We start from the raw sequence: 14,239 nt of genomic DNA, 5'->3' as shown, positions 1-14,239 counted from the left end.
CTAAATGGCATATTATTATTATTATTATTATTATAAGCCGCAAACTGCCTAGCGTTCATAGAAAGCCACCTATACAGGAACGAGGGCCAGTATCGTTTCCGAGCTCTAGGGAAATAGAACGGGCCAAGTGTCTTGAGCATCGCATGTGTCTTGGGCCTTGATTATCAGGATTTGCTGGATTAGCAGTAAGCCCCCCAAGGTCTGCAGAGGCTCTGCCACTACTTGAGCCCCTTGATCCAGCCTATTCCACCCCTCATCCTGTTTATTTACCACCAACACCAAGGGACTAAAGAGACTATGGTCTCCTGGTGAGGAGGCTATTGCCCTGTTAAAAACCCCTGGTCCCTAGCCACTGACCCCTTTTAGCACTTCTGTCAATTGGCAAGGATATGAGAGGTATAAGCAATATGACAGTACTGTAGCTCCCACTTGCCCTCTGATAGACTCCAAATAAACATGTTTTACGCTCCTCCATATCCTTTCCTTGACCACTTAACAGCTTGACTCATGATAGATTAAGAATGGGATAGATTTCCACCATGTAGGTCTTCATCAGCCTTTTGAGACCATTGAGACATTTACTTTTCTGAATTCTAATGTGCTTTTTCTTTTCCGTTTCCTTTTCTTGCCATTTAGCTACTGAGGAAAAGACACATTGGAAATGACATCGTCACCGTCATCTTCCAGGAACCTGGTGCTCTTCCCTTCACTCCGAAAAACATTCGCTCGCACTTCCAGCACGTGTTCATCATCGTCAAAGTCCAAAACCCTTGCACAGAAAATGTTTGCTACAGGTGAGCAAAGCGGACCGCCGAAACTTCTAAAAGACTTGGTGTGAGAGATGTGTAGAGCTAGTTTAAATGAACTTGCATTGATTCAAGCATTCATGTACCTAAGGGCCCAATTTCAATACAGCTGGAATCCGATCATTGAGAAGTAAGTTTATTAATGATTGTTGAATCAAGTGTCAACTCCCTCCATCGCTAACGTTCAGTCCCTGGACAATAAATTAGATGAGTTTAGGGCGAGGATCTCCTTCCAGAAAGACATCAGGGACTGTAACATACTCTTTTTTTTTTTCTTTTTTTTTTAACGGAATCATCGCTCTCTGCGGATATATTGTCCACGTCCATTCAGCCAGCAGGGTTCTCTCTGTCCATCGCGCAGACAGGAAGAAAAAACTCTCAGGGAAAAAGAAAGGCGGAGGGGTTTGTTTCATGATTAACATTGTGGTTCTCCCAATCTGGAAAACCTCACCATCAAATGCAGTCCGCATTACCTCCCGAGATAATATTTTTCGGTCATCGTCACTGCCGTGTATATTCCCCCCCCAAGCCGACACTGCGACGGCTCTCAAGGAACTACACTTTTCTATGTGCAAAGTGGAAACCGCTTATCCTGAGGCCGCATTTATTGTAGCTGGGGACTTTAATGAAGGAAATCTGAGGAAAACACTACCGAAATTCTATCAACACATCTCCTGTGCTACATGCGCAACACGGACCGTGGATCATTGCTACTCTCCCTTTTGGGGCGGGCTACAAAGCCCTCCCCCGCCCTCCCTTCGGCAAATCGATCACACCTTTCTTCTGTTCCTCCCCACCTTTATAGGCAGAAACTTGGACAGGAAGTTCCCGTGGTAAGGACTGCTCAATGTTGGTCTGATCAGTCGAAATCTATGCTTCAAGATTGTTTTGATCACGTGGACCTGGAAATATTCCGGGTCACCTCTGAGAATAGTATTGACGTATACACTGACTCGATGACTAGGTTCATCAGGAAGTGCATAGAGGATATTGTTCCCACTGTGACGATTTAGAACTCATCCAAACCAAAAACCGTGGATAGATTGCAGCATTCACGCTTTAGCGCAAACCACCACATTTAACTCCTCAGTAAAAGGCACATGACAGCCCGCTTGGAGTTTGCCAAAAGGCACCTAAATACTCTCAGACCATGAGAAACAAGATTTTCTGGTCTGATGAAACCAAGATTGAACTCTTTGGCCTGAATGCCAAGCGTCACATCTGGAGGAAACCTGGCACCATCCCTATGGTAAAGTATGGTGGTGGCAGCGTCATGCTGTGGGGATGTTTTTCAGTGGCAGGGACTGGGTGACTAGTCAGGATCGAGGGAAAGATGAACGGAGCAAAGTACAGAGAGATCCTTGTTGAAAACTTGCTCCAGAGCACTCAGGACATTAGACTGGGGTGAAGGTTCACCTTCCAACAGGACAATGACCTCTGAATTTCCTTGAGTGACCCAGCAAGAGCCCGGACTTGAACCCGGTCGAACATCTCTGGAGAGACCTGAAAATAGCTGGGCAGCTACGTTCCCCATCCAACCTGACAGAGCATGAGAGGATCTGCAGAGAAGAATGGGAGAAACTCCCCATATATATATATATATATATATATATATATATATATATATATATATATATATATATATATATATATTTTTTTTTTTTAAATATATATATATCTATGCTTTTGCTTTGTCATTATGGGGTATTGTGTGTAGATTGAGGGGGAAAAAACTATTTAATCAATTTTAGAATAAGGCTGCTACGTAACAAAATGTGGAAAAAGTCAGGGGTCTGAATACTTTCCGAATGCACTGTATGTATATATATATATATATATATGTATGTTCAAGTCTCTTGTCTGGATTATTTGTGTATTGTTTTTGTTGCTAGCTATTACTGCACTGTTGGAGCTAGAAACACAAGCATTTCGCTGCACCTGTGATAACATCTGCAAATCTGTGTACACGACCAATAAACTTTGATTTGGATATGCTGCTGTACAATTCAAAGAAACTTCTGAAAATCCACTACAATGATTTCCGGCCCTTACTGTTAGAGGACCTGAGTCTTGAATCAGAATTCTGATCATACAGTAACACCAGTTGCTTGTCTCTACCTACACCACTGTGATAGTTGAAACAACCTCTATTTGTTTAAACTGAAACCACACCTCTATTTATAATAGTTGATTATTAAAAAGCTTGTGTAGTCAGTGTTCAATTATATTCACGCGATGGAACAGAACTTTAGCTATCTAATATGACGTACAGTTGATCGTGAAACCACTTGTTCTGCTCTTGTAATTGCCCCCATCTGTAACAGCAAGTGCTCTTTGGATTAGCAGAACAACAGTTTGAAACCTTTCCATTTCCAGAGAGGGGTCGTAATGGCTGTAATTCAAAATCCCCCAACAGATCTCTCTCAAATGTATTGTCATGACCTATTTGTGTTACTTATAAAAGATGATGATGCAAAATGACAGAGGGATTAAAATGGCTGTTTTTCTTCATTTGTTTTTAGTGTGGCGGTCACCAGATCCAAAGATGTGCCTGCCTTCGGTCCTCCTATCCCCCAGGGGGTGCTCTTCCCAAAGTCGGCCATGTTCCGGGACTTCCTCCTGGCCAAGATGTTGAACGGCGAGAATGCGGTGCATAAGTCGGACAAGTTCCGCGCCATGGCTATGCGCACGCGCCAAGAGTACCTGAAGGATTTGGCCGAGAACTTTGTAAGCGCCACCCCCGTGGACTCTTCGGCGGCCAAGTTCAGCTTCATCTCGTTGGGTGTCAAGAAGAAGGAGCGCAGCCGACCCCGGCGGAACGCCCACCTCCAGAGCTACGGTGCGGTCACTTGGGCTGTGGTGGCACGGGACTTTGGCCAGTCGGCGGACATTGGCTGCCTGCTGGCCGTCTCCAATGAGTTTGTGGTGCTGATCGAAGAGGCATCCAAGGAGGTGGTGTTCAACTGCTACTGCCGCGACGTCCTCGGTTGGAGCGCAACATCTGGGAGCGTCCGGCTTTTCTACGAGCGTGGTGAGTGCGTGGTGTTCTCCACGCAGGAAGGATGCTGGGACGACGTCCGGGAGATCATGCAGAGGTTGGAGGTAAGAGAGTTGTGTGGGGGACTAAAACACCACATAATTCAGTGGTGGTTTCCTGTACACAGATTAAGCCTAATCCTGGACTAAAAAGCATTTTCAACTAAGATTTTCCATTGAGAATGATTATTTTGTCAAGGAAACCATGCCTCAGGGGTCGCCAATCAGACCTACGAGAAACATATCTGATTCAACCTCCAAGTATTTACAGAAGACTTAAGTTTAGTTGATCACTTGAATTGGGTTTGTTACTGCTTGGCTGTACCCACACTGGCCCAGAGAGAAAATTGGCCACCGCTGCCTGAGACATAAGTATCATAAAACACTTGCATGAAAACCTTGTACCTCAGTATTAGGCTGCGTTTAGACAGGCATCCCAATTCTGATCTTTTTTCACTAATTGGTATTTTTGACCAATCAGATCAGCTCTGTAAAAGATCTGATGTGAAAATATATTTTTAAGCTAAGTAGTTTACTGTGGGTAAACACTGCAGTGAGGTGATTACTCAAGTCCTGGGAGCCGGCCCAAGTCACAGCAGTTTAGTCAGCAGGTCAGCAGATGTGCCCCATTATACCTCCACCATACCTCAGCCTCACAACAATATGTTTGTTGTTAAAAGTTACTGTTCTTGAATCACTGATGGTAATAAAGGCCTGCTGGGGCATGTACTTTCATCCTGCTTTTTATGCCAGGAATTGATTGAGTCGTTTGGTTGATAATTGTATTATTTAGGGGGAGACGAGAGGTTTTATAGGATCGGGTGTCCCTCAGCGCTCTATCCCCGGCCATTTTAAATTTCAGTAATGGAGCCCTTAGTCTTTTCAACCAACTTTAAAATGGAAAGGGATAATGACTTAAGTTCTCATCGGCTTCGGCGCTATTTTGTATGTGTGTGGATCGTGTCAAACCACAAAGTTGCTAATTACTGCCCCTTCTTGAAGTGAACTGGGGTAAAGGTTGACCTACAGGTTGACCTAACGCTCATAACTTATCAAAACAGTTGCCAACATGGATAAACCCTAATAAAGCCGTTGTAGTAGATCAGAGTAGGCTGGAATTGACTCTCTTGGACATGTCACCCTAGATTGTCACCCGGGGCTGCGAGACAGTGGAGATGACCCTCCGGCGGAACGGTCTGGGCCAGCTGGGATTCCACGTCAACTTCGAGGGCGTGGTGGCGGACGTGGAGCCCTTCGGCTTCGCCTGGCAGGTGGGTCTCCGTCCGGGTAGCCGGCTGATGGAGATCTGCAAGGTGGCCGTGGCCACACTGTCCCACGAGCAGATGATCGACCTGCTGCGCACGTCCAACACGGTCAGTGTGGTCATCGTCCAGCCCCATGAGGACGGCACACCCAGGAGGTAGGTTAAACACCACTTCCTTCTTCTTTGCACTTAACTTAAACTAAGCTTAATAGCGCTTACAAAAACATCTGTCCCAAGCGTTTTTATTCTTATACTGAGGCCCACCCACTTGGGAGCCAGGCCCACCCACTGGGGAGCCAAGCCCAGACAATCAGAATGAGTTTTTCCCCACAAAAGGGCTTTATTACAGACAGAAATACTCCTCAGTTTCATCAGCTGTCCGTGTGGCTGGTCTCAGACGATCCAGCAGGTGAAGAAGCAGGATGTGGAGATCCTGGGCTGGCGTGGTTACACTTGGTCTGCGGTTATGAGGCCGGTTGGGCGTTATGCCAAATTCTCTAAAACGACGTTGGAGGCGGCTTATGGTAGAGAAATTAACATTAAATTCTCTAGCAACAGCTCTGGTGGACATTTCTGCAGTCAGCATGCAAATTGCACGCTCCCTCAAAACTTGAGACATCTGTGGCATTGTGTTGTGTGGCAAAACTGCACATTTTAGAGTGGCCTTTGATTGTCCCCAGCACAAAGTGCACCTGTGTAATCAGCTTCTTGATATTCAGGTGGATGGATTGTCTTGGCAAAGGAGTAATGCTCACTAACAGGGATGTAAAGAAATGTGTGCACAAAACTTGAGAAATAAGCTTTTTGTGCATATGGAATATTTCTGGGATCTTTTATTTCAGCTCCTGAAACATGGGACCAGCACTTTACATGTTGTGTTTATTTTTGTTCATTATATAATCAATTCATTCTTAATAGGTACAATCTGTAACTTAATTTTTCTCAAAAGGGCAGGGTTTTGGTCTTGGTGAATATGTCCCTTTATTTTTAGCTTTGCTTCTTGGTGTTTGTAGTATCTTAAGTTGCCACTGACAAAATTAAAGTTACAAATTGCTACTTTAAACACTCTGTTAGTATCAGTTTTTCATCAATTTCCCACGATTTCGACCACTATAACCTGTGGAGTTTTACATCAGTAATTCTCCTTTGCCAAGATAATCCATCCACCGGACAGGTGTGGCATATCAAGAAGCTGATTAAACAGCATGATAATTACACAAGTGCACCTTGTGCTGTGGACAATAAAAGGGCAATCAAAAATATGCAGTTTTGTCACAACACAATGTCACAGATGTCAGAAGTTTTGAGGGAGCATGGAATTGGCATGCTGACTGCAGGAATGCCCACCAGAGCTGTTGCCAGATAATGTAATGTTCATTTCTCTACCATAAGCCACCTCCAATGTCGTTTTAGAGAATTTGACAGTACGTCCAACCGGCCTCACATCCGCAAGCCATGTGTAACCACGCCAGCCTACGACCTCCACATCCGGCTTCTTCATCTACGGGATCGTCTGAGACCAGCCACCCGGACAGCTGATAAAACTGTGGGTTTGCACAACCGAAACAGTTTCAGGGAAGCTCATCGGCGTGCTCGTCGTCCTCACCAGTGTCTTGACCTGACTGCAGTGCAGCATCGTAACCGACTTCAGTGGGTAAATGCTCACCTTCGATGGCCACTGGCTTACTGGAGAAGTGTGCTCTTCACAGATGAATCCCAGTTTCAACTGTACTGGGCAGATGGCGTGTATTGCGTCTTGTGGGCAAGTGGTTTGCTTATGTCAACGCTGTGAACAGAGTGCCCCATGGTGGCGGTGGGGTTATGGTATGGGCAGGCATAAGCTACAGACAACGAACACAATTGCATTTTATCAATGGCAATTTGAATGCACAGAGATACCTTGATGAGATCCTGAGGCCCATTGTTGTGCCATTCATCTGCCACCATCACCATATTTCAGCATGATAATGCACTGCCCCAAGGATCTGTACACAATTCCTGGATGCTGAAAATGTCCCAGTTCTTCCATGGCCTGCATACTCACCAGACATGTCACCTATTGAGCATGTTTGGGATGCTCTGGATCAACATGTACGACAGCGTGTTCCAGTTCCAGCCAATATCCAGCAACTTCGCACAGCCATTGAAAAGGAGTGGGACAACGTTCCACAGGCCACAATCAACAGCCTGATCAACTCGATGTGAAGGAGATGTCGCACTGCATGAGGCAAATGGTGGTCACCAGATACTGACTGGTTTTCTGATCCACGCTCCTACCTTTTCTTAAGGTATCTTTGACCAACAGATGCATATCTGTATTCCCAGCCATGTGAAATCCATAGATTAGGGCCTAATGAATTGATTTCAATTGACTGATTTCCTTATATGAACTGTAACTCAGTAAAATCGTTGAAATTGTTGCATGTTGCGTTTCTAATTTTGTTAAGTGTATATAGCGCGTTACTTTAGGCCAGAGCCCTATGGGCCCTGGTCAAAAGTTGTGCATTTTAAAAGGAAATGGGTGCGATTTGAGACTTAGACTAGGCCAACATGTATGAATCAAGACGGGGCATTCGCTCTTTGCCATTTTTTGGAACATCCCACGGCAGTCCGTTGGGTTGGTTGGTGAACTGTTAGATTGTGAACTTGAGACTTGCCAAATCATGTTTTAACAGGAATCAAGCAGAGTGAAGGACAAAACATTATCAATAGTTTGTACTATATGTGCTTAAGGAACATTTCTGGGATATTTTATTTCAGCTCATGAAACATGGGATCAACACTTTACATGTTGCATTTATATTTTTGTTCAGTATAGGAAATAGGGTGCCTTTTGGGACCCAGCCTATATCTCCCAGCTAGTTCAAAGCTAATTATCTCTGTAGTCATGACCTAATGGGCTTGTTAAATGTATCAATATTGTCTATTAATGTTATGTATAATGTCATGTTTTCTGTGGACTCCTTGAAGAGTAGCTGCTGCTTTCAAAACAGCTAATGGGGATCCTAATAAAATACCAGTGTTATTGATGTCAATCGGCCACAGGCTTAGTCAATACAGCTCATATCCATCAGCAAATATTTTACATATTTAACTGTAGCAAAGTAGCAGTTATTTGGGATGAAGTTGGGCACAAGTTGGCACTGACTGGTCCCAAATGCAATGGGAAGTTGGTCATCTCTTTCGCACCCAGAATATTGGGTTAATACTATATTCTGATGGTTAAATCAAGCAAGAAAGAGGTGGAACGGGGCTGTACCACTTTGGAAACGGACGTATCAAGTAGTGAGGTTTGAGGAAAAATGTCACAGGAAGTGAAAAATCTCAAAATATCAAACACTCAAAATGCAGTCCATCTGCCAAATCTCAATTTAACTCTCCCATTGACTTACAGTATAGCCTATTTGGCAAGTTTGAGGATTGTCACACTTTTTACATTAGATGCACTTAATAACACGATAATAACACTTACTCATGCTCTTACAGTATAATGTAAGTACATTAACTTCTACTTACCATTTAAGATTGTTTTGTAAGACGCTCCATTGCTGATGTGTCTTTTGATTTGTTCGATCAGGAGCTGCTCTGAGATGTACCGCATCCCCGTGGTGGAGTACAAGACCACCACGGCTGCTGGCTGGCACCGCGTCTCGGCCGCCCCGGGTGGCGGCCTGCCCCTGTCCCGGGCCTCCCCCACACAGGGCCCCAGCCCCGGGCAGCAGATGTTCCACTACGCCCAGGGGGCCATCTCCCGCAGCACCTCCTTCGACAAGAAGCAACAGGACGGGACCAGGTACACCTCAGCACCCACCTCCATCTTCTTTGGCTCAATTGACTCATAGTTCCTAGTTCAAAGCCTCTACATCAGAGGTACTCAAATATGAGCCTGGAGCGCCAAAGTGCTGCCGGTTTTCTTTTCTAACAGAGTTAACGGATTGTCACTGGTTGGTTAGAGATTCCACTCACCAGCACTGTCTTAATCAGTCTCTACATAGAGCGAATAATTTACATCAGCAGTACTTCTTGTCTGGAGGCCAGATGTGGGTATCCCTGCCTTTGACGCTCAAAATCATGCTCCAAGTGTGTGACCAAAAGAAACTTGCAGTATATTACATCAAGCATGCTTCCTTGCTTGGCATAAAGAATCACTCAGATTCAGAACATCTTTTCAGATACATATACAGATTTGCAGGCCAATCATGTCTGACTCATCCCAAGGACCTGTACTAATAATTGAATAGGACCCATAGCCGACTTGTTTCCTTTAGGGCCACTGATTTGAATGGACAGGATAAGGTGAAAAGCAATTTGAACCCCACAAAAGTAGTATTTCCTGTGTTAGCTTCCATTTTAACGCTACACATTCTCAAGCCCAGAGTTTCTTCATTTAATTTATTTGTAATTTACATGCATTCTTTTTGTTAGTGAAATTGTATAATTTTCCCGACAGGACACAATGGCACCTCTATCCTTAGTATCACTCACACCGCACAACATTAGCATAGGCCGTGAATAATGAGGTCAAGGTTTTTGTAATGTGATTAGCATAAAATTATCAAGTGGCAAGGACATGACTGGGAAACTGAGACTAGGATCTGACAGGAAGAAAAACAAGATGGCGGAAGGGGCATGTTCATTAGGGAAAGCATCTGAGTGTTTTAAAATGATTTGCAATGGAAAACAAGAATGAGCTTTTGTTATTTGACAAGTCTAGGTAAACCGTCCCTGTTTGTCTGTTTTCTACCGTTGATGCCGTTTGTATGTTTCTACTGTTGATGAACTCGACCCAGCTCTTCTTCCCACTCTAACATACTGAGCTACTATACTTAAAGCAGTGTTTCTCACAGACCTTGGTTCAGATGGTATTTGCACACACAGTGTGTCCCAGGACTAGAGAAAACAACTGAATCAATAAGGAATGTCGATGAGAAGCACTCTTTGGCATTGTGATATAATGCTAACAGAAAAACGAACAGAAAAGAGACTATAGAAGGTTTTTCCTAGTCGTTTTGTTGTTGCCATTATGTTGGGTCATTTTTTACACCTGGCATATCTATGGAGTGATTTTAGTGGCAACATTAATTTTTATCAGAATTGAATCATTGAATTTGTATTATGACATGTTTCATTTTGTTTGCACTAATATCGCTCCACAAGCATATACTTTTTTTGACCCGGTATTTAGAGTGGCTGTTTCTCACTCTGTGTCTATAAGGAATGACCTCCATGTTGTGCCCCTGTTATTTAACACACGCTTTCGAACACATACGCACACAAACACACAGTGACAGCAAGGCTACCTCAGCACTGGTCTTTCGGGTGGTGTTGCATTACATTTCAGCTATGCAAGGGTGCATCAGGTTGAACGTGTATGTGTCCATGCCATTGCGTGTGTGTGCGCATGTCCTTTTATAACTGTGTGACAACTGTATGTGTGCATGTATACATGGGAGTAGTGCATTTGTGTGGGATCAGTTTGACCTTTTGTAGAAAGAAAAGCCTTTTTCCTTATAGTCATTGGTCTCACAGGAATGATTACGGCATGGATTGGCCTCTTGAGTGAAAACTCTATTTTCAGATTGGACTGTCCTTGTATATGTCTGCATGAAAGACTTTACAAGTCTACACTGAGTGTACAAAATATTGTGAACACCTGCTCTTTCCATGACATGGACTGACCAGGTGAATCCAGGTGAAAGCGATGATCCCTTATTGATGTCACTTGTTTAATCCACTTCAATCAGTGTAGATGAAGGGGAGGAGACATGTTAAAGAAGGATTTCTAAGCCTTGAGACAATCCACAACATGGATTGCATATGTGTGCCATTCAGAGGGTGAATGGGCAAGACAAAATATTTAAGTGCCTTTGAATGGGGTATGGTAGTAGGTGCCAGGCGCACCAGTTTGTGTCAAGAACTGCAACGCTGCTGGGATTTTCACGCTCAACAGTTTCCCGTGTGTATCAAGAATGGTCCACCACCCAAAGGACATCCAGTCAACTTGACACAACTGTGGGAAGCACTGGAGTCGTCATGGGCGAGCATCCCTGTGGAACACTTTCGACACCTTGTAGTGTCCATGCCCCGACGAAATGAGGCTCTTCTGGTGGGGGGGTGCAACTCAATATTAGGAACGTGTTGTTCACGTTTTTTACAATCAGTGTATGTTATAGACCTGTTTGCAACCTTTTAAATTGTTCTTATCAGACATGTCTCTCTCTCTTGGTGACATGGGCATTTCATATGGAGTGCACTTCACACAGAAGAGGTTATTGTTCATTGCTGGGTAACTGTATACTTTTAAAGCAAAATAGGTGGATTAGTTGGCTACAAACTCTTCTGGTGGCAGTCTGGGAACCAAATGGTTGTTATGACATTTCTCTCATTGAACTTAGATGACATGAGTTAAGATGTCAACCCCGCTTTGGCACTAAATGGTGAATTTATTTCACCTTTATTTTATCAGGGAGTCATACTGAAACCAAGGTCTCTTTTACAGATGAGAGCCTGAATTACAGAAAATACCAACATCAAAATATAAATACAAAATGCAAGCAGAAAGAAAGAAAAACACTGTCATAAAAAACAAAACACATTCATCAGTAATAAGGTCCTTAATCAACTTTCTGAATTGCCCAAGATGCACCAAAACATAACATTTTAAGAACATTTTGAAGATTTTTCCACAAAAAGCTGATTTACCTAACTTGGTAGAGACCAAAGGAATTTCCAGTGTTCGCCATCCCTGAGACCGGGTATGGTAACTCATATGTCTAAAGTTTAGTAAAGATGTTCGGTACAGTGGGACTTTTTGTAAAAGGACTTTATAAATGAAAACACAGCAGTATATCAACCTACGTAAAATCAGAGGGCCAACCAACTTTCTGGTAGAGAATGCAGTGATGAGTACTAAAATTGTCGCCCGTAATAAAGTGCAGTGCGCTACGATTAACGCCATCTTTAATTAACCTAAAGTCCAAACCCACTAGTCATTGTGCTTTATTATTTGGGTTTTAGTTAGTGCTTTGAGCTTCACTTAGGGGGAAAAGCTTTTAGAACAAAGTTCGAATTTTCATTGTCACCGAAATTATCTTGAGAAAGATAATGAGAATGACCACGTATTTCCAAGACACCAGCCTTCTCAGTCTACCTTTCGGACCAGACCAGGTAATATACTGTAGTAACATACTGGTTCTTATACGCACTGTGGAGCGTACCAGGAGTTACCACACCATTACCAGCAGGAAATATAAAAACGGGTTTCTGGGTTATGATTCATTTAACATTACATTTCCCGCACACTTTTACCATACCATATTTGTCATATGTGACACTGTCTTGGTTCTACTAAAAAAAACATAAGTGATATACTCTGAGGTAGTACAATGGAACCATTAAGGTGACATGTTTTCCTAAGGGAAACAGACATGGAGACACTGTGTGGGGGTTGTTCGAATTCCAACACTTTGGCTTCCCATCCTATTCTTAACGTGTCCCTTGGCGCTTCGGCAGCTAATTAAGAGGGAGTGGGACTCAATTTGCATCTGCCAACGCCTTGCGAAGCAGGACTGCTCCGAAGCTGCTGAATATGCAGAGTTTTATTCCGCCCCATCTGGAAAGACCCCTCCTCCCTTACTCCCTCTCCTATATACCCTCTATTATGCAAGCTTCCTGTCGTGGAAATGTATGTATACTGAGGGAGACTTGGACAATTATTCAAACAATCAATCTTTATTTGACATCGATTAATTATTGCAATAATGAAGCTGGTCGACCGCACACTCTGAAGCGTGTGTGCCGAGAGCTTGACCTTACAGAGGAATCCTGGTTCTTATATAGCTGACACTAAAATGCTTAGTCATGGCTGGTTCCACCTCTCCCATGCATATCAGGTGGCATCATAAGCCACCTTGGGTTCATCCTATGGTTTTCTGCACCAGGTGTTGTTTTAACCCCCCAGGCCGGATTATTTTCCCAAATGCAAGAATGATTAGAAACAATGAGGGGTTTAGCTCAAGCTATCTCTAGTGACCATACGCCCAGACTAGCTGCAGGGAGCTGGAGTAGAAACCATCCCTTTTACACAAACACAGCATTAGCAGAACAGAAATGTCTTACTCTTTGTTAAGTATATAATTGTTAACTATTAATATCAAACAAATCAGGTAAATACGTAATTTTTCTCTCACATTCCCCATTGCACATTGACGATCTCATCTCAGCTTTTCCATATGATCCATGATTCTGTGTTTTTCGAGGGCTCAGCGTTCCTCTCGGGCTGGCGGGAGAGTTGGGTTTCACGAGTTGGAGGCTCGAGCATCTCCCACTCCATGGAGGCTTGGAACAGTCCGTTCAGGCTAAGAATAGCGCCTTGCCTAATTGTTACTTACAGTATGTTCCGCAAGTATTTCCCCAAGCACGCTTCATAAATTGGTGGGATTCTAGAAGTCCAGTTACTATTTATGGTCACAGTACAGTGGATGACCCCTGTTCCACTATTTGTATTGTCCATATCGAATAAAACGTTGTCTACACTGTTTAATTTGACCTTTGGCTTCACAGTGGCATAACAGACATGGTGAGACACAAAACTAACAAACATCAGGAGCACAATCATACATCCGGACTAGGTGTTGAGTTGTATTGACATGCCTGCATTGTCATGACTGCTCTTTTATTTTGTTTGACAACTCTGAGAATAATAGGAGTGATAACATGGTCGTTTAGCAGATGTCTTTAACCAAAGTGACACACCCAGTGGCCAATATAGTTTTGTCTGCTAGGTACAGTCAGTGTTTTCTTAGACCTAATGTATGTGGCCCTTTTGAGAATCAAACTAACAACTAACCCTTTCCATTCAACTGAGCCATTGGAGCTGTAGCCTACAGGTGGGGAACTTTGGTGGTCGAGGCCTCTAAACGTTCCTTTGTTGGTTTCAGGGTACTGCAGGAATATGAGATATCTCCTACGGCCTCCTGTAGCAGTCGGGAAGCAGGACAACTCTACTGCAGCTCCCCCAGCAACCAGTCCACCTCCAGCGACCCCGGACCATGCGGCACCTGGTCCCAGAAGGCAGGATACATTAACGGGTAAGTGCAGTAGGGCACCGTAGCATACAGTTTATGACAGCTAT

The 14,239-nt window shown here is 43.7% G+C and overlaps 1 protein-coding gene across 6 annotated transcripts in view; it reads left to right on the top strand.

Annotated features, from left to right (window-relative positions):
- Window positions 1-14,239, top strand: part of LOC311131157 (signal-induced proliferation-associated 1-like protein 2) — a 109,376-nt gene that overhangs the window by 67,722 nt on the left and 27,415 nt on the right. For all 6 annotated transcript variants that reach the window (XM_084163999.1, XM_084163997.1, XM_084163996.1 and 3 more), the window contains exons 7-11: window positions 637-794; window positions 3,329-3,908; window positions 4,988-5,262; window positions 8,684-8,899; window positions 14,046-14,195. In XM_084163999.1, the coding sequence (XP_084020125.1) occupies window positions 637-794; window positions 3,329-3,908; window positions 4,988-5,262; window positions 8,684-8,899; window positions 14,046-14,195 (1,379 nt within the window). The remainder of the gene's footprint in view (window positions 1-636; window positions 795-3,328; window positions 3,909-4,987; window positions 5,263-8,683; window positions 8,900-14,045; window positions 14,196-14,239) is intronic.

This window comes from Coregonus lavaretus (assembly GCF_964263955.1).
Source record: "Coregonus lavaretus genome assembly, chromosome: 6".
NCBI classification, from domain to species: Eukaryota; Metazoa; Chordata; class Actinopteri; order Salmoniformes; family Salmonidae; genus Coregonus; species Coregonus lavaretus.
The sequence above is the reverse complement of the archived record's forward strand: the minus strand, read 5'-3'. Positions and strand labels throughout refer to the sequence as shown.